This window comes from Phodopus roborovskii, unplaced genomic scaffold, assembly GCF_943737965.1.
Source record: "Phodopus roborovskii unplaced genomic scaffold, PHOROB, whole genome shotgun sequence".
In the NCBI taxonomy this organism is placed as follows: domain Eukaryota; kingdom Metazoa; phylum Chordata; class Mammalia; order Rodentia; family Cricetidae; genus Phodopus; species Phodopus roborovskii.
Window position 1 is genome coordinate 18305852 of NW_026126413.1, and position 27179 is coordinate 18333030.

At 38.9% G+C, this 27179-nt stretch overlaps 1 protein-coding gene across 2 annotated transcripts in view; it reads right to left on the reverse strand.

Annotated features, from left to right (window-relative positions):
- Window positions 1-27179, reverse strand: part of Ipo11 (importin 11) — a 112572-nt gene that overhangs the window by 82182 nt on the left and 3211 nt on the right. For both annotated transcript variants that reach the window (XM_051182895.1, XM_051182894.1), the window contains exons 2-8: window positions 22854-22997; window positions 20289-20389; window positions 13632-13704; window positions 11048-11251; window positions 3938-4070; window positions 2165-2223; window positions 60-108 (exon numbers count right to left, since the gene is read on the reverse strand). In XM_051182895.1, coding sequence (XP_051038852.1) covers window positions 60-108; window positions 2165-2223; window positions 3938-4070; window positions 11048-11251; window positions 13632-13704; window positions 20289-20389; window positions 22854-22991 — 757 coding nt within the window. In that variant the 5' untranslated portion in view covers window positions 22992-22997. The remainder of the gene's footprint in view (window positions 1-59; window positions 109-2164; window positions 2224-3937; window positions 4071-11047; window positions 11252-13631; window positions 13705-20288; window positions 20390-22853; window positions 22998-27179) is intronic.

Here is a 27179-nt window from a genome sequence, read left to right on the forward strand (position 1 = left end):
GAATAACAAACAGTAATGAATGTCAGTTCTACAGTCAAACCTACAGTGGAAGTACTTACTGCATTCCAGAAACTGTTTGAGACGTTCAAATATTCCATATAAAAAACCCTAGAAAAAAATATATTTTAAAATGTCTCAAAGTATTCTGTTATAAACATAACCTCATGCTTTTTGTCAACGATACTAATACATCTAGCACGTAATTTTTATAAAAGTGCCCAGGAGAGCTAGGTGTGGTCAAATATGCCTACAAGGACAACATGCCAGAGACTGAAGGAGAAGGATCACGAATACAAACTCAAGACTATTTATGCTAGGCAAGTGCTACATTACTAAGCTATTTTCCAACACCTTTTTGATGAGAGATGTCATTCTGTAAATGTTTCTCATACTGGTTAATGAATAAAGCACTGTTGGCCAATAAGTACTCCTTACAGCTTTTTATTTTGAGATACTATCTTGCTAAATTACCCAATCTGGACTCTCAAACTTGCAGGCTTCCTGTCAGACCACACCAAGTAAATGTTACAGGTGTGCATCATGCTTAGCAACAAATCCTCATCATAAGCCAATCTTTAACAGGAATATAATAGTTAACTTCTTCAATATCTTTTAGGAGACCCTAACTCAATGTACTACTTCCCTCAACTCCATGCAGCCCCCCCAAAGCATCCCCACAGAACATGTAAACACATCATGAAAACCAATTTATATTTAAGCAGAAATCATATAGCTATATGCTTTTGCAAAGAAGAAAAAACAGATGGCTATGTATCAACAGCGAATATATAGTACAACTGTAGTGGGCTGAATGAAAATGATCCCAATAGTCTCACTGAGTGGCTGGTTTTCAGTTGGGGAACGCTTAGGAAGAATTAGGAGGTGTGGCCTTCTTGGAGGAAGATGTCATTGAGGGTGTTTCAAAAGCCCAAACCAAGCCCAGTCAACTCTCCCTCGGCTGCTGCCTACAGTCCAGGACATGAGCTCTCGGCTCCTGTTGCTTCAACGCCACGCCTGCCTGCCCCCATGTTTCCTGCTGCAATGATCATGGACCACCCTCAGACACTGTAAGTAAGCTCCCAATTAAATGTTTTTGTTTATAAGCGCCTTGATCATGGTGTCTCCTCAAAGCAATAGGACAGTAACTAGGAAAAGAACTTATATGGGATTGTATAAGGTTGTACACACACACATAAAGTTTACACACAGTTCGTTTATGGGTTGTAGTGGTTTGATTAAGAATACCCACCCACCATAGATTATAGATTTAAATACTTGCTCCCCGGTTAGTGGGACTGCTTTAGTGGTTTCAAAAGACTCATACCATTCCCATGCAGTCATTGGTGGCACATGCCTTTAATTCCAGCAAAGGCAGAGGCAGGCAGATCTCTATGAGTTCGAGTCCAGCCTGTTCTACAGAGCTAGTTCCAGGACAGGCTCCAAAGCAATACAGAGAAACTCTGTCTCAAAAAACAAAAAAACAAAAACAAAGAGACCCATGCCATTCCCAGTGTCCTCTGCCTCCTGCTTACAGTTCCAGACATGAACCCTCAGCTGCTCCTGTCAGAAAACCTCTGCTGCACCACGGACTCTAACCTTCTGAAACCATAAGCCCAAATGCTTTCTCTGTCACTGTGTTTGGTCACAGCAAAAGAATGTAAGAGTTTTCATTTTGCAGTGCTAGGAGTCTAACACAGGGCCTTATATATATGAAGGCAAGCAAGCACATTAAAACTAACTACATCTAAGGCTGATGTATTTATTCATCAAGCTTCCTGTAAAGATTACATATTACTGGTATGAAGAGAAAAATGTTTCATTTTTAAATATATAAAAACCAAAAAATTAACTGACAGTTGGAATGCACCTATAGGAATTCACTTTGACTTAAATTCAAATTAGCACTGTCTGTGTATCTGACAAAATGAAAACTACCCTAGGCCCATTTCCCCTCCTTTATATAACAGCCACTTTGATGAAAGCAGACACTATAAAATTCACTATAACTTACAGAGAATGGTAAAAGCTACAACCAAACCTATATGGCCAATTAATTTAAAACTGTTCCAGATCAATGCCAGATAAAAAGAATATGTTGTAGACAGTCAGAAAAAACACCAAACATTTTGCCAAGGTCATTTATCATAAATCCTTTGTTTCTTACCATCACCTCCATATTCTTATGAGGTTCCACAAATCCATTCACAGTTAACTTACGCAGCACTGAAAAGCAAAGAAAGTTCCATTTGAACCGTATTTCTTCATATTTTATTCTATTACAATCATATTTATAATGAATCAAGCTCAAAGACGTTTGTTTTCTCACTCTGTAGATAGACAGGCAACCCCAAGTTATCTGGTTAAGTACAAAGCCTACTTTTTCTGAACAAAATAAGAAATGTTTGTTCTCACATGTAGCTATACTGCATATATAACTGTTAGTAAGACCTATTCAAACTGAGGGTAATTAATTCTTAGAAATTTTAAGATAAACTAAAAGCTACTACTTTAGGCTCTATGAAGATATAGTGTGTCTCTTAAAACCAATGAAAAACTACATTCTTTCCATATCGGGAATAGACTAGAGTGCACAGAAACAATTAAGATAATGGATTTTAAGTCGAAGCTCGGTTTAAATTCTTTCTCAGTATCTCAAAATCTGCAATTTTTCTATATCCACTTTCCTCATGGAAAATGTGGTTACTCCATCTGACTTGATAATTATTAAAGGATTCAACAGTGTAATATATGTAAAGCAGCACAATTCCACAACAAGGATGATAGCACCAGACAATCTGGAAGAAGAGGGTAGAAGACAGGGCCTCTTCAATTTGGGCCTCATCCCAACACAAGACAAAATTAAAGCAACTTCATTAAATAAGCATTATTATCTACATTACTATATAATTATCTATTAGATATGTTCATGAGCCCAAAGACCATATATTAAAATTAAATTTAGGCTGGGTGTGGTAGTATACAACTTTAATCCCAGAACCCAGGAAGCAAAGGAAGTCAGATCCCTATGATTTCAAGACCAGCCTGGGTAACCTATATACTGAGTTTCATGTCAGCTTGTATTTAAAAAAAAAAAAAAAAAAAAAAAAGCTAGGCATACGATGGTCTACAACCTAATTTCTTAAAATGTGGATAGTCATTTAAAACCATTTACACGTTTATTTACAGACTGCACCGAGATGGGCTCACAGATTGGGTGCTGTGCAGACCCCATCTAATCAATTCATGTAACCGATGCCCTCAGACAGTGATTGCCAAGAATGCACAATGAGAGATTCCAAGGTATGGCGCTGAGTATGACTAAAGATCTTATAAATAAAGATGTAAAGAACTTCCTGTGGAGTTTAGGAAGAGAAAAAAAGTTCTATGAGGAAAAGCTAATTAAAAATAAAAAACAAAACAAAAAGGACCCCCAGACGTAGCCACTGAACCGTTTCTGGAAGAGGACTGGATGGGCAGTGATAACAAACAGACGAACGTGTGGGTCAGAAGGTAAAAAAACACGGGCTATATTCAGTAAGGTGAGTAAGTTGGTTCACGGAAGGTAAAATGGAAATGATGCTCCAAGGACGCTCACAAACACGGTATAGGAAAGCAGAGGCCAAATAGCATCCCTACTGCCATCTCCTAAAATCCAGGCAAGCCTGAGGCACAAACATCAAAGATCAAGGAAAAGAGACTTGAGAGACACCATTTAACCAAGCCTATAGGACTGGAACCTTAACAGGACAACGATAAAAGTCAGGCCCAGACTGAGAAACATGAAAATAGAAGCACAAGAAAGATGCGTGCTCTTATCCATTAGATGAAAAGCTCTCTACTTCTTACAGAGAAATCAACCCATTTTTCCCAAGTGCAACTGAGAAAGAGCTCTGTCCCAGGCACAGCACTCAAAGGTGAACATCTTGTTTGACAGTACCTTTTAAGGACAGCAGTGTTCGTTCTAGCGAACTGAGAACTGCAGATTCATGGCCAGAAGAAACCTGCTGCAGGAATGTGTCCGTATGGTGATTCCATAAAGAACAGGCAAAATTATAAATTCCAGAAGCTAACTGCAAGGAAAAGAATCAAATTTGCATATGTTACTTGTTTAATAATAAGTTACAACTACAAATCAATTACATTGTGGTCTTACAACAACAAACACATCATCAGTGAGATTTGAAAAGTATTGGTGGTGATGCTTCAAAGACTTGTAACTACAATATACAGTAATGACTGTAGTGCTCACTGGTTATTGCTTTAGACACACAGAGACACAAACCTAAAGAATTAGTCTCTTAAAACAGTATATATTCCAGGGAAACTAAGGCAGGAGAATCACAGGTCAGCCTGTCATACACAGTGAGGACCCATCTCAACTAACAAACAAGCAAACAAGCAAACAAAGGCCCAATTTAGATCACAATTAAACTAGGCAGATTGGTGCACACTTACACCTTCAATACTCATGAGACTAAGGAAAGAGAACCTCACACTTGAAGCCAGGCTGAGCTACACAAAGACCCTGTCATTAGTAAATAAACTAATAAAAGATTAAGCTTAAAAAGAGAGTTAACTTGAGCTGGAGAAATGGCTCAGAAGTGAAGAGCATTGACTGCTCTCCCAGAGGTCCTGAGTTCAATTCCCAGCAACCACATAGTGGCTCACAATCATCTATAATAAGGTCTGATGCCCTCTTCTAGTGTGCAGACATATATGCAGACAGATACTGTTTCATAACAAGTAAATGTAAACAACAAAAAGCATATAATTAGTCAAGAGAGGAGAGAGAAAGGCCATAAGTAGGTAAGAGAGGAGGAGCAGGACAAATTTTATTTATTTTTTTATTTTTTTAGGATTCATTTATTATGTATACAGTGTTCTGTTATGCATGTATCCCTGCAGGTCAGAAGAGGGCACCAGATCTCCTGTGAGCCACTGTGTGATTGCTGGGAATTGAAATCAAGACCTCCATAATACCAGCTAGTGTTCTTAACCAGCCCCCAAAAGGCAAAAATATTAAAGAAAATTCAGGACACCCAGAATGACCAGTACATTTCAAAAATCAGGTCAGACTTACGTTAAGTGTTTTATAATGATAACAAAAGAGCAAGATGATCTTAACTATTATAACTTCTAAGTATTACTTCTGGTACCAGGATGTGGTGATTTGACTAGCAATGGCTCAGGACTACACAGAGAAACCCTGTCTTGAAGATCAAAACAGAAAAAGAAAAAACAAAACAAAAGAAGAATAGGAATGGCTTCCCTAGGCTCACAGATTTGAAAACGAGTAGTCACTAGGGAGGGGCACATTTAGTAGGTTTGGCATTTAGTAGTTATGGCCTTGTTGGAGAAGTGTGTCACTTGGTGTGTAGGCTTTGAGGTTTCAAATGATCAAGCCAGGTCCAGTGTTTCTTTCTCTTCCTGCTGCCTGCCAACTCAGATGTAGAATTCTCAGCTCCTTCTCCAGCACCCATACTCTCTGACCTATGAACCTACAAGCCAGCCCCAATTCAATGGTTCCCTTCATAAGAGGTGCTGTGGTTATAGTGTCTCTTATACAGAGATAGAAACCTCAACTAAGACACAGAATATTGCTTTACCAAAATCTACCGTTTGCAGAGAGTGCAAATTACAATAAATATAAAAGCCTCTCCACTCACTCCCCAAATTCAAAATAATGTATCATAATCAAAAGATTAAGATAAAAAAAGAACATTTTCTTCATGGTTGAATCAAAGTCATTAAAATAAAATTTTGCTTGTTCCACAAAATCCTTCACATTTAAAACCTGACTCTAAAAACATGTGTAAGAAAGTTTAATTCAGGCAATCATAAGAATAGTTAAATTGGGAGGAGGGTGGGGGAGGGTCAAGTTCAAGTGCAGTCTCAGCTATGCAGTAAGTTTGAGGGAAGCCTGGGTACGTGAGACACTGTCTCCAAAAGTAAAAAAGGGTTTGTGAGATAGCCCAGAAAGTTGGATTTCCAATCCCACAGAGAGTGAAAGAAGAAGAAATCAACTCCACTATGTTGTCCTCTGACTTCTACAAGCCTATTGTGGTACATTATTGTCTGAGCACATCATGCACGCATACACAATAAAAATGCAGTAAGAGTTATAAGTATTGCCCAGGTGGAGTGATGAACATCTTTAATGCCAACACCCAGGAGGCAAAGGAAAGTGGATTTCTGTGAGTTCAAGTCCAGACTGGTCTACATAGTGAGTTCTAGGGCATCCAGGGCTGCAAAGAGACCCTGTCATAAAAATAAAAAAAGTTATAGCTATTAAGATGGGTAGCGAGGTAAAGGCAGGAGGATCGGGTTATTCAAGACCAACCAAGACTATATAAAACCATGTCTCAAGAGAACAACAAAGAAGAGGTGTGTGTGTGTGTGTGTGTGTGTGTGTGTGTGTGTGTAACAGTGGTCAAAGTGACCAACCAAGACTATATAAAACCATGTCTCAAGAGAACAACAAAGAAGAGGTGTGTGTGTGTGTGTGTGTGTGTGTGTGTGTGTGTGTGTGTGTGTGTGTGTAACAGTGGTCAAAGTTGAGCATACCCACTCCAGGTAACTGGGAGGCTGAGATTTGGAAGGTCCTAAGTTCCAAGCCAGCCTGAGTAACACGGGAAGATATTATCTCAAAAACTTTTTTGAAATATAGATATTAATGACAATTATCTGTCTGTTTGCTGTCTTGTTTTGTTTGTTTTTTGAGACAGGGTTTCTCTGTGTAGCCCTGGCTGTCCTGTAACTCACTCTTGTATACCAGGCTGACCTCAAACTCAGAGATCCACCTGCCTCCACCTCTGCCTCCAGTGAGCTGGGATTAAAGGTGTGTACCACCTAGCAATGACAACAATCTTAATCGATTAATACTTTTCTCTCTTATTTTTCTACTTTTTATTCTTCCTTTTTTCTAGTCCTAAAGAGATTATTTATTAAAATTTATTATTATTCCAATAAAAAAGCTATATAAGTAACATGTTTGGCATACAGCAAACATTTCTGAATGAGGGCAATATACCATTTTGGATAAATGGACAGTATGAAAATGTTTATTCTTAATACTGCTTGTTCTGTAGCCCACATCTGGAGCAAGGTTCCCCAAATAAGGACATCAGACATGTGCTAAGCGTCCAAATTAAGGATTTTAAGGTAACCTACACTGCCACACAAATAGAAGATTACAGTACAGAAGCAATCACAGACTCTTGGACAAGCAGCTTCTCCTCAATTAAACCAGTCAGGCTCTCTTAAATCCCTTTCCTAATTAGGCATGGACTTTTACACTTCCTGGTCCAACTCTGCATTGAACAGTTTAAGCAAAAATCTTCTGAGAATGGTAGTCAGACAAAGCCCCGTCCCATAGACATCTCTCTCAGTATCGGGTTAGGTTCTTTACCTCTACAGTCCTGATGGCATCTCATCATCCTGGCCTGCCTTCATTAGCAGAATCCTGTTAGGTTAATTTAAACAGAAACTGCCTCTTATTCTGGACGTTTCCTCCTAGTAACCTCTCAGCCTCTAGCACCTCCCATACCCTCTCCTGATTCTGACTATAAACTCCCATGTTCCTTACATTCAGCCTTGTGCTCAACCTCTCTTCCGAACCAACTGCAAACCCTCTTCTAGTAGCACCTTTTGAATAGTCATTTTTACTATGATTATTTTTGACAAGTATTTCAGCTCTTTTCAACAATTTTTTAGTCCTACTGTAAAACCAGGGAAGGCAGATTGAAAGAAAGAAACCTGCCCACTATGATACCCACAAGCTATGCATAACCTTCATCTGCACCAGAGCCATCAACTGACGTCTGCTTACAAAGCTCAGCTGCAAAAGAGAAAGCAGTGAAGTACACAAAGTAAGAGGATAAAAAGTATTTCTTCCATGTTTTCTTCTAAAAAAACGTAGCAGGGGAAGAATGTTCAGTGGAACACTACACAAATAAACTATGTGATGAAACACTCTTGAGAACTGCTTTGCCCAGACTCCAATTTGTTGGTTTTCTTTCTAAATAGAAGACAGACTGCCACCCACTGGCAGTTTGGTGAATTTAGCTGAGAAACACACACTTAATGCCTTCCAATATAAAAAGTGGGTTTAACTCTTTTTTTTTTTTTTTTTTGCATTTCAAGTATTCTTAAATACTCAGATCCTCTGTCTACAGAATTCCCATTAGGAAAAGACCTGAAAGTCCAATACCAATGCACACGCTAACATGGTAGAAGGAGATCTCACAGAGCCCGACTCAGACAAAGAACAATAGAGGCTGAGAGGAAGTGAAATAGTTTCCTCCAGGACGAGCCCTTCAACTGACTATCCAATACCAAGTAGTCAGCCTAAAATCATATAGATACAAACAACATTAAATGACTGGCTAGGCTGTGTGTAACAATTACAAAGAAAGGGAGGCCATGACTTGGAGAAGAGGAGGGACTGAAGGGAAGAAAGGAAAAGGGAAAATGTTGTAGTATTTAAATTAAAAAAGTAAATTATGCTCAGGGCAAAACAACACTATTTTACAGATGAATATGAAAGAATGTATACCACTTTTATACTCTAAAAAGCTTAAGACAAAAATGATAAAGCAAGCCAGGTGTTGATGGCACATGCCTTTAATCCCGCAGTCGGGGAGGCAGAGGCAGGCAGATCTCTGTGAGTTCGGGCCCAGTCTGCTCTACAGAGCAAGTGCCAGGGCAGGCTCCAAAGCTACACAGAGAAACCCTGTCTCAACAAAATGTAAACAAATAAATAATAAATAAATAAAGCAAAACTAATGATGATGATAGTTATTTAAGCAACTACTATATGACAGCTCCTCTTTTTTCTTTGTTTTTCTTTAAGTTCTGAACTTTTCATTAAATGAAAATTTTAAAACTGACTTCAAAAGAAAGCCAAAACTGTACATTTTTTCCCAGTGATAGTAATTAAACCAAGGACCTTGTAAATGCAAGCACGTATTCCATAAAGAGCTACATGCCTAGCACTATTATTTTAATAATTTTAAGACAAGGAACTTTTCCAAACTTTTTTTTCCCCGCAGAGACAGGGTTTTTCTGTGTAGCCTTGGCTGTCCTGGAACTCACCCTGTAGACTAGGCTGTCCTCAAACTCACAGAGATCCACCTGTCTCTGCTTCCCCCCCCCCCTCCAGTGCTGGGTTTAAAGGAGTGCACCACTACCTGCTGTAATGTCACTCTTAAAAAGAAATCAATCCATTTAAATATGGAAAGGGGAAAAGAAATAAAAGTCAATGGAACACTGAGCAGCAGACAGCAGTTTGAAGTATGCCCCACATTATTTCCTAAAGCAACTAACACAACTATGAACTCATGTATTTTTAGAGATTTACTTATTTATTATACACAGTGTTCTGTCTGCATGTTTGCCTGCAGGCCAGAAGAGGGCACCAGATCTCATTATAGATGATTGTGAGTCACCATATGGGTGCTGGGAATTGAACTTGGGTCCTCTGGAAGAGCAGTTAGTGCTCTTAACCATTGAGCCATCTCTCCAGCCCATATTTTTTAAAATGAACTCATATTTTTTTAAATGGAAAACTAGCCAAGTGGTGGTGGTGCACATCTTTGAACCCAGCACTCAGCAGGTTCCATAAAATTTTGCTTTATACATTTTCTTTTTTGGTCTTATTTTTTAGAGACACAATCTTATTACAAGGCCTGGCTGTCCTGGAACTTACATGGAGGTCAGGTTGACCTCTAACTCACAGAAACCCACCAGCTGGCCTCTCCCAGGTTCTGCAATAAAGGCATGTGCCACCATGCCCAGCTTAAATATGATCATTTCTAAGAGCACGACTCTTCTAATATTTGGGGGTACTTTGTTTCTGTAGTGCTTGGAACTGAATCCAGGTCCTTGGGCTTGCTAGGCAAGTAAGCACTAACTCACTGTGCTATTATACCCTCAGCCTAATGACTCATTTAACAGTTACAGAGCACCAACCACCATGTGTGGTTTTCTAGGCTAATTAGCAAACCACAACAAAAGTGGCACTGCAGTGATCTGCGAAAATTAAATGAACATTCGCCACAGTGCAATAAACAGTCCACTAAGTTTAGTATCAGATGCCAGGCAGACCTGCATTTCAAAAGACAGAAAGGAACCAAAACCACACTACAGGAAAGTCAACCACAACACTTAAGAGACTGCCTAGGCTAAAAACAAATATTTGGAAATCAAAGCAACATATAAAGAAAGATTATAGCTTTAAAAAGCCAAAATCACGCTTTTATTGATGGGTTATCTTTAATGTTAACTGTAATCCAGGATGCTCTACATGTTTGACTTTGAGAATCTTTCCATAGAAAAGCAAGCCACAGTTTAAAAAGTTAGAAGTGGGGGAAAGGTAGGGAAAATTCAAAGAAAAACTTGAGAGATAAACCATCTCTTTAGATAAATCTAAAGAGAATTAATTCTGATTACTAGAAGTAAAGCAAAAACAACTGGGAGTTGTGGTGCATGCAACAACTGTTAAAAGAAATGCTGCTGAATAATTCAATTTATATATTTTAAAAATGCTTTGACTTCAAAATTTAAGTCCTGCCAACGTCAACTTTGGTGCCTTCCCTGTCACGGTGGACTGAAACCAGGGGCCAAAATAACTCCTCCCTTATGTTGTTTCCGCCAAGCATTTCATCACTGTGACAAGAAAAGTAACAAATACAATAACCCTACAATTGTATCTCTACTTTACATCAACAACTCTCTAAACATGCCCATCCTAATTCCTGAATTTCAACTCTGCACCTGCCTACTCGTTCCCTTTACCACTGTTTTCCTGAAGAGACTATCACATCTGAACTACTATATTGACAATCTCAAACCAATTTCTTTGCTTTCAAACTGTTCCCTATCAAGCAAGCATCCTCACTGACACCTAAGTGATCTTTCCATTCATATCACTGCAGATTAGAAAGCACTCATAATCTTTCCAAAAAGATTAGAACAAGTAAAATGACAGTCATCGTTACACAAGTAGCATTACTTTCATAATCAAATGTAATTATGCTAAATAACTTACATCATAGAACAGTTTTCTGTCAGCAGCCAGTCGTTTGGAAGCCAGTGTCTTGGTAACATGATAGAAGGTAAGTAGTGCTCTATGCTGTCGAAGATCATCCTGGACTTTAACAGACTCTACAAGAGTGGGGATTAGTTCAGGCCATTGTCTAGGACAATCCAATCGAGCAACTTTTGCAATCAGCACTGCAATCTGAGTTGCTATCTAAAGAGAAAAAAAAAAAAGTAATCATCAGAAATAATTACGAAATCAAGGGGTAAAATTATGCTCATGTTTTAAAATTAGGAATTAACTATTTTAAACAAATATGATTAAACTTATACTAAACTACTTAAGATGGTGGTCCTTAAAGCATAATTCAGACTCTAAGAGCTATGAAACCTTTCTAATTACACATCAGTATGAGTCTTCCTATTTTTTTTATCTTTCTTGAGTTTTTTTGGTGGGGTGAGGGGACCAAACATGTAACTCAGAATGGCCTCAAATTCACAACCTGCCTCAGTCTCAAAAGTGCTGAGATTACAGATTACAGATGAATGTCGCCATCCCCAGCAAGTTAGGTTTTATTTGTGTAACTTTTTCAAAAGTTATATATCAAGACAAAGTAAAGAAAAAGCATAAGTCCTCATTTCAATACTAGACACTCAAGAGAAAAGTTACTCTTCTCACTATTTTTGTTCTGAAAATAGTTATTGCTCATTTTCAAAAATTATTATTTATACTAAATTATAGTTTATTTTTAAATTCATTAATCCTTTTAAAGTTCTGGTTTTAATTTCAAATCACGATCAACAGATACACTCCTCTGAGCTCCTGAACTGTAGCAGTGTAAGTGCAGTCTTTGTCTACACATTTGACTGGCACTGCCTGAAGAACAGAAATGGGCATCAGCTCTAGATGCTTAAAGGACAAGTCAGCCATGTTTTCCCTCAATTGCTCAAACCCTCCCACCAACCCCAGGAAATAGCACCAACTCTCCCTTACTGCCGTCTTCTTTGTGAGGAACCAAAAAACATAGTGCTTCTCAACCTTCCCAATGCTGCGTCCCTTTAATACAGTTCCTCACTGTGCTGACCCCCAACCATTTGATTATTTTGTTATTACTTCACAACTGTAATTTTGCTACTGTTATGAATCACTATATATATATATGTATATATGTATATCGATGTTTTCCAATGATCTTAGGCAACCCCAGTGAAAGGGTTTTCTAACCCAAAGGGGTCACAACCCACAGGTTAAGAACTGCTAACTTGACAGGTCATGATAAAACTACATTAGAATGTTAGATACCGTATTGAAAATTTTTATGTCAAATATAATAAATAGTATTACTTTAGAAATACTTAAGATTTTAAACCTGCACACAAATTTAATTTATTCTTAGAAGAAAGTTTCACACTAAGAGAAAGAGAAAAAATAAAACCATATGATCCATGACTTATCTGCCATAGGGTACTGAGAACTGAAGATGTGGTAGCTAAGAAACCTAAAGCCAATCCCAGGCTTCAAAATAAAAACGTAGATTAATTGGATCATTAAAATTAATTTCTGGTGTCTAATACCCCCGTGTTTTAGGCATGTAATAAATTGCACATTAAATGTTCCTGTTTAGGAAAGATTAATTTATAGAGAGTAAGACTACAATAACCAGATATGGTGGCACATGCCTGTAAACCCAGCACGCACAAAGCTGAGGCAGGGTGACTACAAGCAGAGGCCAGGTTGGGATCCATTTGAGAACCTGTTCCAAATGAATTCCTAAACAAAACAAACACAAGAAAACCTTTTAAGAAAGAGAGACAGAGAGAGAGAAAGGGCAATTATTTTAAGATTTCTGTTAAATACTGTCTTAAAAACTAAGGAAGTTAGTAAGTATAAACTATACTGCAAAGTAACATGAATTTTGTCATTAATTATCAAATCTAACCATAATCTTAACAGCTGCAACTGATGCAAAGTCTAAAAGCCAGCAGAGAAGCTGTGTATGAGCATCACAAACAGAAGCAATGAGTTAAGGGACTTTTAATATTTTTGGTGGGGAGAAAGAAGCATTAACACATACAACTGCCGGGCGTTGGTGGCTCATGCCTTTAATCCCAGCACTCTGAAGGCAGAGACAGAGACAGACAGGTCTCTGTGAGTTCAAGGCCAGCCTGGTCTACAGAGCTAGTTCCAGGACAGGCTCCAAATCCTGTTTCAAAAAACTAAAAAAGAAAAAAGAAAAAAAGACAAACTACTGTGTAGCTCAGAATGGTCTCCAACTTGCTGTGTGGCTAAAGACGAAGCCCTGATTCTCCTGACTTTACCTCCCCAATGCTAGGAAACTAGGTGTGCACCACCATACACAGCTAGGATTTTATTTTTAATATCAAAACAAAATGTGTTTGGTGGTACGCGACTTCAATCCCAGAACTCCAGGAGACAGAGGCAAGTGGACCTCTGTGAGTTCTATGCCACCCTGGCCTATGTATTGAATTCTAGGACAGCCAGGAATAGACAGAAAATGAATCTTTAAAAAAAGGAAAGAAAGAGAAAGAGGGGAGAACATTCTCGGCTTTCATTTTTTCATTTTGTCACTGACCTGGTTTATTGGTTCATTAAAGTTGGTGATGAGCCCTGCACGCAATGTTGACTTTTCCTCTTCTGAGAGAGCACTGTAAAAAAAGTAAATTTATTATGCAAGAGAATGCCACCCAGTAGAGAACAAGAAGTGCTATGAATTTTCACAATAAAACCACCTTTTATTTAATTCACGACTCTGATTGCCCTGATTTAAATGTTGGTACACAGCCCAAAAAGCTCCTTCAGAAATAAACAGAAAGTACAATACAGTAACCTATAGAAAATAAGGTAAATCCAGAATAATAACACAATATGTCAATGTTCACCTTTACTAATGTAAAAACAGTCACCCATTTAAGAAAAAAAAAAAAAAAGACTTAATAGCTACACACTTCTGGTTTCTGTGGTACATTCTTTCTATGAAATTTTACAAGTAGGAACTGGAGAGATGGCTTCGTTGCTTAAAAACACTGGCTGCTTCTCCAGAGAATCAGGTTCAATTTCCAGAACTCACACAACAGCTCTGAGGCATCTGTACCCAGTTCCATAAGATCTGATAACTTCTTCTGGTCTCTGTAGGTGCCAAGAGCATACATACAGGCAGGCAAAACACCCAGACATATAAAATAAAAAATAATAATAATAATAATAATAACAAAGTTTTAAATTTACAGTTAAGGAGGCTCAGAATCAAAGAATATTTGCTAGGAAACTTTTTTAAAACATCAATTTAAATAACTGTTGAGATCCCTCAACAGAAAAAGACACTTGCCACCTTGCCACCAAGTCTGACAACATAGACACACATGGTAAAAGAAAAAAAATATTATAAATTGTCTTCTACCTCCACGTGTGCACCACAGCACTCAGAACATAGCATGTAAGTGCACATACATACACAAAGAAAATAAATGTGTGCGGGGGGGGGGGGGCACCTATAAAAAGCAAGTTGGTTGGGCATCCTGGTGAACTCTGGAGGCAGAGGCAAGCTAATTTCTTAATCTGATGCTAGCCTGATCTATGTAATGAGTTCCAAGCCAACCAGAGCTACAGAGTGAGACCCTGCCTCAAGTCAGATATAGATAGATAGATGGACGGACGGACAGACAGCGAGGCTTAGTCTTTCATTTTACATCTTTGAAAAACAGAAACACAAAACTAAGTTTTTTTACTATATAATATATAGTATATACTATATACTATAGAATTAAATAGAGAAGTTACTATAGAAAAATCTATATATTGAGATTTAAATTATTTCAGTATTTTGGCTTCCCCCCACCCACCCACCCACCCACCCCCCCACCCCCCCACCCCCGCTCATCTGGTTTTGAGACTGGGTCTTATTATATGGCCCAAACTGTCCTCAGATCCAAAATCCTCCTGCCTCAGTCTCTCAAGTTTTATAACAGATGTATACAGATGTATAATACCACCATGTCTAGCTTTTGTATTATCTTTTATTTGGCAGGGGGAGGAATTCAAGACAGGATTTCTGTGTGTTGCTCTGGCTGTCCTGGAACTCGAACTATCGAACTATAGACCAGGCTGGCCTCGAACTCATGAACATCTCCAGCCTCTTCCTCCCAAGTGCTGGAATTGCATGCTCTACCACCACCCTCCTCTGTATTATCTATTTTTAAATTAAAATTTAATCTTCATTTTATTATTTCCCATTCTGCCTATGAAAGTGCATCTACTATAAGACAAATAACTCCAGAAAGGTTAACACAAATATATACACGACTCTAAAATTTTTTTAAGAACCAACAAGATGGCTATGAGGAAACACCACTTAAGTCTGACAAAAGGTTTGATTACTCAGAACCCACAAAAAGGTGGAAGGAAAACACCTTCACAACACTGTTTCTGATTTCCACATGCAGGCCATGAAATATTAACAACCACAGATCAGCCCTGCAGGCACACAATAATAAATTTTAAATAAAATAAACTTTAAGCAAAGAATATATTATGAGCTAAAATATATCTCACAAAAATAAAATACTCAAGTTCTATAAGTCAAGTATACTTGATTACAACTGTATTTGGAAACACTGTAGTCTTTGCAAATCACATTCAGACAAAAATCATTCTGCACTGATGCTCATGTTCTTCTCTTTGTAGTTTTATTTTGACCCAAAGTCTTAAGATGTAAGTTAGGCTGACCTGAAACTTACTATGATGTCCAAAAGGCCTTGAACTTAAATCCTATGTCAACCTTCCAAGTGTTAGGATTATAAGCCTGCACCTTCATACCTGTCCTGGTGCCCTTATAGGAAAAAAAAAGTAGACAAAAGAATCAGGAGCCTGGGCATGGGTCATGTGACAATAGGGGTAAAGATTAGAGTCATTCAACAGCATAGCAGAAACACCTAAGACTGACGGCCACAATCAGAAACTACAAAGTGCCAAAGACTAATCCTTTGGGCCCTCAAAAAGAGCAAACTTATTGATTTGGATTTCTAGCTACGTAATCTGTAAGAGAGTAAAATCCCGCTATTTTGAAACATACAGTTTGTGGTATGACAGCCTGAAGAAACTATCCACCCCAAAACGAAACAGGCAGTCAGGTCAGAGGAATAGGCCTCCACAATTGGTACACAGCCAGAAAGGCAAAGCAGTTGAAAGCAGCAGCCAGGAGACTAAGTGCAAAGAGATCTCAACAGGACTTGCAGTGCCAGAGAAGCCAAACACGAAATTCAGGTTGCCCAAAAGCCGCATTTCAGTAGATAAGCATGCAAAGCTTATAGGTAAAACCCCAGGAAGGCTCTAACCTGAGACAAATAACCGAAAAGCAAATCACAAAAAACACCCTCAACTACACCAAGGTTAAGGTCAACTTTTGCTGCTTACCTAAATTCTTTCTGGAGAAAGAAAACAGAACTTAAAGCCTCCCCGAATGTAATTATACTATGTTCATCATCCAAACAAAACTTACCAGGAGTAACCCAATAAAGAAGGAAGTGACTAAATCCAAAACACAAATAGGTACCATAGTCACCAAAACCACACATAAAAAATTGGCTTTAAGATACGTACAAGAAGGAGAGTTTCACTAGAAAACCAGAATCTGTATTTTTAAGTATCAAAGAGAAACCCTAAAACACAGAAACAGTAAGTGGAAATGCACATATTGAAACATGAGGAAACAGGCACTTCTGACTGAGCATATGCTGTCAACAACTGAAGCTTCAGAGACAGGAGGGTAGGGAGGTCACAGCCAGTCTGACTTACACAGTGAGGCCCAGACCCTATCGCAAGAAAACAAACAAGTAAGCAGTGGATACACAAAACTGAGGACAGCTACATCAAGCTGATGGGAAAGTGACATAAGGGGAAGAAAAAACTGAAAGTTGTTGATTAATATACCCCTCTGGAGTTTAATTACATAAAATTATAGGCCGGCGGGATAGCTCAGTGGGTAAAGGCACATGTCACCAAGCATACAGCCTGGGCTCAATTCCTGGAACTCATACGGCAGAAGAACACCGACTCCAAACTGTGCCACGGCATGTGCTCAATCAACTACACACAACTCTCTCAATCTCTCAATAAACAACAAACAAGTAAGCTACTGGAAATACATGTAAAGAACTAAAGTACCAATATCAAGAGTATTAGAGACAGGAAGGCCTAAACAGAGTTAAGGATTATTATCTAGAAAAAGTAGTGTGCCTGTTAGGCACAAGCCTTTAATCACAGCACTTTGGAGGAGGCAGAGGCAGGCAGATTTCTGAGTTTGTGGCCAGGCTGGTGCACAGAGCGAGTCTAATGTCAGCCAAGGTTACACAGAGAAACCCTATCTCATAAAATAAAAACAAAAAAAGAAGAAGAAGAAAATGAAAAAAAATATGCATTTCAAGGTTTGTGTAACTGAACTGGTCATGATTACAAGAAAAGTCTTAGTACTCTAACTATCCACACAGGTTGAGTATCATGTCCAAAATGCTTTAGAAAGTGTTTCAGATAATTTCTTTCAGATTTTTTTGGATATTTGCATATTCTTAAGATATCTTGGAGATGGAACCCAAGTCTAATATGAAATACATTCATGTTTCATGCATACCTAATACACATGGCCTAAAGGTAACTGTAGATGATATTTTTAGTGTACTTTCATAATTACTGAAATTTGTAAAGTGAGGTCAGTTTGTAGAATTTCCTTCTTGTGGTATCACAGCAGCAATCTGGGAGCATCTTGGATTTTATATATTTAGATCAAGAAATTTCTATTCTTTAGAAACTGAATACCAACTTATCTAAGCTTCCATCTCAACAAGCTAGCGTGAAAATGTTAAATCAGATTTTAAAAAAAAAGCAGTAATTAAAAGAAAGACAAGAGGGCTGGTAGCACTGAACAGGGGAATCTCAAAGCTGACCTGGATACAAAGTGCAGGAGAAAGCCCAGTGGCACAGGTCTACAATCCCGGAGACACAGGTCTACAATCCCAGAGACACAGGTCTACAATCCCAGAGACACAGGTCTACAATCCCAGAGACACAGGTCTACAATCCCAGAGACACAGGTCTACAATCCCAGAGACACAGGTCTACAATCCCAGAGACACAGGTCTACAATCCCGGAGACACAGGTCTACAATCCCGGAGACACAGGTCTACAATCCCGGAGACACAGGTCTACAATCCCGGAGACACAGGTCTACAATCCCGGAGACACAGGTCTACAATCCCGGAGACACAGGTCTACAATCCCGGAGACACAGGTCTACAATCCCGGAGACACAGGTCTACAATCCCGGAGACACAGGTCAACAATCCCAGAGACACAGGTCTACAATCCCGGAGACACAGGTCTACAATCCCGGAGACACAGGTCTACAATCCCGGAGACACAGGTCTACAAACCTGGAGACACAGGTCTACAAACCCGGAGACACAGGTCTACAACCCTCGCACTTGGAAGAGGAGTTGACAGTAGCCTGTAGCTTGATAGTCTTTAAAAAATAATACTAATAATGTTGATTTCAATTTGAAAAGTCTTTCAACTAGAAAAGGGGGAAAGTGTTTGATGCATGAAGAAGGTACCAGTGTACTACAATGAGGGAAAGGATGTGTGGGACTATTTCACAAATGCACTGTGTACCATAATCAATACACACACCAGGTCTTTAAAACAAACTCCAACTACAACTTCACTGTTAGACTAGTTCAGACTATATTTCAAATTGAAACGAATATTATCTAACCCAGTTAAATTGAATGATACATGAAAATAATATATAAGCTTAAGTCAGTTGATTTTCATTCTATAAAAAAATGGTCAGAATAAGAACTGTATCAAACTAACAGTAAACATACAAACTTTTAAGTGCTTCAAATCTGCAGATAAGATCAATTACTAATCTGTCATCCTTGTTTCCTTTGTAAGTATATTCATCTTCATGCCCACTTTTATCTCAATACACTAAAACACAATTTAACTATTTAATACTACGGTTCCTTCCTTAACTATTTAAATTTAAGCTAGCTTAAAGTAAAATTTAGCCTGACATGGTGGCACATGCCTATAATCCAAGAACTCCAGAGTCACAAGCAAGAGTTTCCCTGTAATTTCCAGGTCAGCCTGGTCTATGCAAGCTACCTATCTAACTATAGATATAGAGCAAAATCCTATCCCAAAATGCAAACAAGCAAGCATGCAATTTCTCATCACTAATTGCTTCTTTTCTCAGCAAATCATAAATTACTCCTGAAATCAACAGAGCTGCCCTCACATTAAAGTACAACCTAAAAATACTCCAGTTCCTTCTAATACCATTTAAGGGTAGGTTTTACAGGCCCTATCAAATACTCAGAATAAAACAATTTCAATTATTAAAATAAAAACCCGAAGAACTTTAGTGCCATCTACTGGAGAGCACAGCTTATGCTTTTTGTTCACCAAAATTCCAAAGACATTATCTAAATTGCCTGGCCATAAACTACATAATGTGTTAATTAATTCTTAAGATGAATCTGCTCACTTTACCCCTACATTACACTTAAAACCTAACCTAACGAAACTGCAAATGTATGCTATCCATCCATTCTTCCCAGAGAAAATGCAAGACACAGAAATGGAGATTCAGTGAATGAGGACATAATATAGGAAGGATTTCCTTTTCAAAATCAAAACATTTTACTTCTTTAAGATGATTCAGCCACTCAGCTTGATCCTCAGATCCTCAGAAGCTGAAAGCCAAGACAGTCAGGCCGGCAGGAGCATACATACATACGTACACATGTATGTACAAATGTACACACATGTACACACATGCACATGCAGGTGGGATGGAAAGATACAAACCATGTAGAAAAACAATGTGCCTTTAACCCCATCACTTGGGAGGTAGAGACAGGCAGGGCTCTGTGAGTTCAAGAACACCCTGGTCTATAGACCAAGTTCCAGAACAGCTAGGGCTATTACACAGAGAAACCCTGTCTCAAAAAAACAAAAAAGAAAAAAGAAAAACAATAATATAGTTGCTGAACTACACAAACACATTTCTTCAGGAGCTAACACGCTTTTTGGACTTTTTTATGTATCAAATGCTCTGCAAGTTTCCATGTCATCCTTACACTAACTTCCCTATTGCCCAGTTAAACACTTGACATTCGTTTGCATGCACAGGTACAGTCTCATTCTTCTTCAATTTGGACTGAGGGAACTTACTGAGGTGCTACACGTCTCCAGTAACGATCAATTCCATGTTTAAAATATAGCACAGCAAGCCACCTTACATTTATATCAAGGGTGTGGTTCGTAAAAATATTCTGCAAATAAAAAAATAGTATTAGAATGAACATATAGTCATTTAAAATACAATTAACATACCAAAATAAAACATGAATTTGTCTGACTGCTTTATTTTTTCAATGTGAGTATGAACTCATATGTGTGGGCATGTTTATTGTGTGTATGATTTCATATGGATGCCAGAGGACAACCGCAGGTGTCATCTCAGAAATGCCACCCAACTTCCTTTGAGGCGGGGCTTCTTATTGGCCTAGAGATTACCAATTAGGCAGACAGGAATAACAGTGAGTTCCTGGGAGCATGCCGCCTCCAGCTCCACCACACCTGGCATTTTTACACCGGGCTCTGAGGACCAAGCTCAGGCCCTCGTGTTTGGGAAGCAACACTTCACCAACTTTACCAAGCAGCCCTACGTGTTTGACTTTTGAGAAAATATCTCATGTATCTCAGGGTAGCCTCAAACATGCTATACAGCCAATAACAGGCTTGAATCTCGTGCCTCTACTTCCAGATGCTGGGATCACAGGTGTGCACCACCATGCTGGGCTTGTGAGACATCCTGGGTCAATCCCAGAGCTTCCTGCATGCTAGGCCCACACTCTAGCAATTGATCTACAACCTCATCCCCAGAGGCTTTATTGATTTTGTTTCAATTTCATCACTACAAATACCATATGTATATTTCTACAATCTAAACTAAGAAAACAGGCCTACTTAGCCAGCACTTGGAATACTAAGGAAAATACATCTCAAGTTTCAGGTCAGCCTGAGATACACAGTGAAACCTGGCAGCCCCCTCAAAGAAGATGGCATGCCAATTCAATCGCATTTTACTAAGTTTAGTCAACAGACAAATGTGTAAAGACTCATACTATTCTTTCAAGTATATTAGAAAATGTCCAAAATGTCCTTGATAAAAAAAATCAGAAATATACTCACACACAAAGAGAGAGAGAAAGAGGGAAAGAGGAGGGAGAGGGAGAGAGAGAGAGAGAGAGAGAGAGAGAGAGAGAGAGAGAGAGAGAATGCTAAAATAAAGCCATTCTAAATTTATAAAGAAAAAAGTGCCCAGGCATGTTGCCACACACATATAATCCCTGCATTTAAAAGGCAAGACCAAGACAATGGCAGCAAATTCAAAGCCAGTGCATTCCAGTCTAGCCAAGGATACACAACAAGATCTTGTCTCAAGAATGAATGAACGAATGAACAGATTCAAAGAACCTAATGAGTCAAAGTCCCTGGTTGTTGATACATGTTTGAAACTGTAATGGTTAATCTTGACAGCATCCAAAATCACCTAGGACACAAGCCTCCATGCATGTATGTAAGGATTGTCTTCATTAGAGAGGCCAAGGTTAATGCCTGTGAAATATTATTTTGGTTTGATGAATTGGGATGAAAAGACCTACTCAAAAAGTAGGTACACCATTGATGGGTGAATGTCCTGGGACACAAAAACAGGAGAAAAGGTAGTGCATCTTAATCATTCATAGCTTTCTGCTTCCTGACCACAGATCCACAGATTCAAGCTCCTGCTTCTATCCCAAGTGCTGGGATTAAAAGTGTGTGCCCCCACGCATGACACAATAGCACTTTTAAGTGATGTAAAGTGAGATGCGATATGAACAATTTAAGTTAATTCAACCAATAATCCTCACTGTTACTGTTTTGTACAGTGGAGGCAAACTATGAAAACAACAATGCAAGTTAAACCATGCAACATAATCTTAATAACTAATGGGGAAGTTTCTATTGTCCCATAAGCTTTAAAAATGTTAGTTCAGGGGACTGGAGAGATGGCTTAGTGGTTAATGTTACAGAGGGCCTGGGCTTAGTTCCTAACACCCATATCAGGTGGCTCACAACTGTCAATAATCCCCGGAGGGTAAAAAACCCTCTGGTCTCTTTGGGCACCAGGAATACCTATGGTGCACATACATACAGGCAAAATACTTATACATATAAAGCAAAACAAAACAAAAAAATATTGGTTCAGGCCAGGCATGGTGGTACTTGTCTTTAGTTGTAGCATTTAGGAGGCAAAATCAGGTAGGTGTCTGTGAATTCCAGGCTAACCTGATCTATATAACAAGTTCCAGGTCCTTTAACAGGGGTTGCCTAAGACCATTAAAACACACAAATATTTACATTACGATTCATAACAGTAGCCAAACTACAGTTACGAAGAAGAAATGAAAATAATTTTACATTGGGGTCACCACAGCATGAAGAACTGTATTAAAAGGTCATAGCATTGGGAAGGTTGAGAAGCATTCACTGCTCTAGAGTGACCCACCATAGCAGCAGAAGACACACACACGTTGTTTCACATCTGGATCAGTTTCACTAAACTGCCAGTAAATCTCCATACTGAAAGGACGCTTAAAATAATGATGTCTCACTTTATACTGAAAGAACTATTATTACAATAATGATGTCTCGCTTTATTAAAGATAAACAATCTCAAGAACTACTTACCAGCAACACGGAGTAGAACCCTGGCTGTGTCTCCCACTGTTTCAGCTGCTCCTCAGCTGGCTTTAAAACAGCAGTATCCTGGCTTGTGGCCTGTGTCAAGACCTGCAGAACTACAGAGCTGGCACTATTGAGATCCATGGAAGCCTGCAATGGTAAGTCAGCACACCTGAGTACCCATTATATGTGATACAAAGATGGACAAGAACATAAACACACGGAAAAGCTGTACGGTTTGGAAAGCTCTTTCACTCACCTGTTCACTCTATATACTAGCTACACCACTACTCAGAACTCCCATAATTCCAATTACTCTTATGAAATCAATACATTTCTAAAGGAAATTGAGATTGGAGAGTCCCCACATACACAAAACTTCGTTTCCAAATTCTGATTAAATACCATTTCCAGGGAGTCAACTAGGATCCTCAGCCTTTCCTCTGTTATCAAAATCATTTTAAAGATAAAATGCAAATTGAAAGCATACAAAGTAGACACGGGGCAGGGGGAGGGTAGGAAGATATTGTCATGTATTAAATACTGTGGACCTTCCCCCAAGTCATATGCTGAAATCTTATATCACATCATCAGTATGGCTCCCTCATGCCTAGCCTAAATGCACCTATGAGAGGACATCAGAGAGCTGCTACCTTAGCCTTTCCGCCATATAAGGATACAATAAAAAGTCTGCAACCAATCGGCATTCTGAGTTCAAGACCAGCCAGGGCTACGAAATGAGACCCTGTCTCAAACTTAAAAAGCAAGGCAGCAGGACGGGGCAGAGGACCTACCACCAAGCCTGATGTGACCTGCATTCAATTCACAGGGCCAACATGGTTCAGAGAACCAACCCCCACAAAATAAGTTGTCCTCTGACTGCCACGTGTATGCTGAGTTATGTACACCTAAAACACACATGCACACACAATATGCATTTTACATTTTTAAAGACTGAGGAGACAGTGTATTGAAAATAACTATAATAAATGGTTTAACAAACAATGATGCCAACTTCTCAACACAATTCCTCAACAATTCTAAAAGCACGGATTATTTCCTATCAACACTTTGAGTTAAGAATTGAAACGGATGCCAGGCAGTGATGGCGCACACCTTTAATCCTAGCACTTGGGAGGCAGAGGCAGGCAGGTCTATGTGAGTTCAAGGCCAGCCAGCCTGGTCTACAGAGCAGGTGCCAGGACAAGCTCCAAAACTACAGAGAGAAACTCTGTCTTGGAAAACAAAGGAGGAGGAGGAGAGGAGGAGGAGGAGAAGGAGGAGGAAGAGGAGAAGGAGAAGAAGGAGGAGAAGGAGAAGGAGAAGAAGAAGGAGAAGAAGAAGGAGAAGAAGAAGAAAAATGAGATGGTTTAGACAGATGCTATAATTGGAAAGGCACTGTCAATAAAGACAGATTATTGTAAGGGCTAGAGTGTTTTATTTTGCCTGAAATAGAATTTCTGAGTAGCCCTAGATATCCTGGAACTTGCTATCTGCCTGCCTCTGCCTCTTGAGTGCTTGGATTAAAGTGGTATACCAGTATGATCACCAAGAGCCAAGGTTTAATGTCCCCCTAACAGATATTTGAAAACCAAGAGTTCTAGGCCAGCCTTAACAACTTTTTTAAGAGAGAGAATGTAACTTAGTAGTATAGCACTTGCCTGTCATGCATAGGGAATTATAGATGTATGTAACAATTAAAATACAGAACCCATGACTTTGAAAGAGAGCAAGGAAAAGGATATGAGAGTTTGGAGGGAGGAAAGAGAAGGGGTAAATGATGCAATTATATTAAAATCTAAAAAAATAAAAAGTAATTTTTAGAAAGAAAAAAAGCTGGCTAGCCAGCAAACCAACCATGTGGCTGGAGAAAAGCTTAGCAGTTAAGAAAAAATGTCCTCACAGAAGATCCCCAATTTTAGATCCCAGCACAGGTATCAGGCACTTTATAACCACCTATAACTCCAGGTTAAGGATCTCATTCCCTCTTCTGGTCACCATGGAAACACACACACACACACACACACACACACACACACAGCACAACACAGCATAGCACAGCTGTATATAGGAGCATTTTAAATTAAAAAATTCAAAACAGAAAAGTTACCATATTAGAAAGTTTTTAAAGGGGCAGTTCATTAACTTTAAAAACATTTTTTTTCTTTTTGGAGACAGAAACTTACTATGTATCTCTGACTGTCCTGGAACTTACTATGTAGATCAGTCTGTGTTTTGCCTGCATGCTTGTGTGCATGTGTGTGTGTGCATGTGTAAGAGCGAACATATAAAGTTAGGTAGATATGGGGAGGAGTCAGAGGAAGGGAAAAAACAAAATATATTATTGGAGATTATTTTAAGGTGAGTTACATTTGTTTATGCTGTAGAACATTTTTTTATGATGCAAACATGTTACATTCTTTTATGTTCAATTTGTTTAACTCTGTGAAACTGTGTTACTTTGCCTGTCTAAAACACCTGATGGTCTAATAAAGAGCTGAATGGCCGGTAATGAGGCAGGGGAAAGGATAGACAGGGCTGACAGGCAGAGGATGAACAGAAGGAGAAATCTAGAAAGAAAGGAAGGAAGAGAGGACATCAGGAGCAGCCACCCAGCTACACAGCCAGCCACAGAGAAGGAGAAAGATATACAGACTAGAGAAAGATAAAAGCCCAAAGGCAAAAGATAGGACAATTTAAGTTAAGAAAAGCTGGCTAGAAACAAGCCAAGCTAAGGCCAGGAATTTATAAGTCTCCACGTGTGATTTATTTGGGAGCTGGGTGGCGGGCCCCCAAGGAGCAAAGAGTAAAAAACAACCAACAACATTATATTGCATGAAAATTTTCATTAAAAAATGAAAGAAATGTTCGTTGTTGAGCTGGAGAGATGGCTCATCAGTTAAGAGTATTGGCTGCTCTTGAAGAGGACCTAAGTCTGATTCCGAGGACCCAAACAGTAGTGCCTCACAACTATCTGTAATTCCAGTTCCAGGAGATCCAACACTCTCTTCAGGTTTTGCCACCAGGCACACAACACATGGGGCACAGATATAAAGTCAGGCAAAACATTCATACAAATAAAAATAAATAATTTCCATTAAAAAAAAAAAAAAGTCTACTGTTGAATTCGCCCCTGTCATTCACAAATGTCTTGGAACAGTTCTGACACAATAAACCCTGACAGTGACCAGCAAGTAGCACCAGGAGAAGCAAAAGGATGAGTCAGAACCAGAGCTATAAATGCAGATATAAATACAGATATGTGTGGTCTTATACCATTACCATATCTGGACCCATTTCTTTGACCAAATGAATTACAATAAACAAAACACTTCAAATTAAAATAAATGATGATGGGCTTTTACACACACTCATTCTTATGTCCCAAACTTTACTGAACATTCCTATAATTTGGATATCTTAAAACTGCATATTCTGGCACACATGGGGGCAGGGGGAACACCTTTAATCCCAGCACTTGGGAGGCAAAGGCAGATGGATCTCTGTGAGTTCAAGGCCTGCTTGGCCTACAAAGTGAGTGCCAGGATAGGTTCCAAAGCTACAAAGAGAAACCTTGTCTCAAAAAAACAAAACAAAAATACAGATTCTGTATGTCATTAAATAAAAACATAATTGCTAGGAATAGAATACACGATCCAATGTCAGGGGGGCCTAAGGCTTCCAAAACAATACAGACAAACTGCCACTGCTATTGGTCATTCCCTAGAACAAGAATGTAAGGAAATTGCCATAAAAAAAAATTTTTTTTAATACCACATGCCTCACAAGATATAGAGAACCAAGCTAGAATTGGACTGGAAGCTCCCTCTCTGCTGGCTAGCTCTCACAGTGCTAGAAAAGAGCTAGGCTGGCTGCAGTCTTAAGCAATTGTGAGCCCTGTGCTCAACAATACTAACAGCAAAGGTAAGATGAGCCCACTAGCACAATAGTGATAAGTCTGTTTCGGGACTAATCAACTTCAGTCTGATTGTATTTGATGCCCAGTACAGGAGGGAATTCATATCTGGTACTGTAAACCCAGACAAATGCCCAAGGCTGAAGAAGTTAAGATCCTAGAAGAGAAGCTACTTTCACTGTTTTCCAAAAAGAACATGATGTAATTATCACAACTGCCTTCTAAATAACTGTTTATTACTATACGTTGTGCTGCTATCTGCTTTGGTCATAATTGGTCAAAGTACTATGACTACATTGTTATTGAATACCCAAGAATAAATATGACATTTATGACACCAATTCCAAGGTTCAGAGACCATCATGAAAGGAAGGGGCAAAAAGAATACGAGTCAGAAGAAACAGGGATGAGGGCGG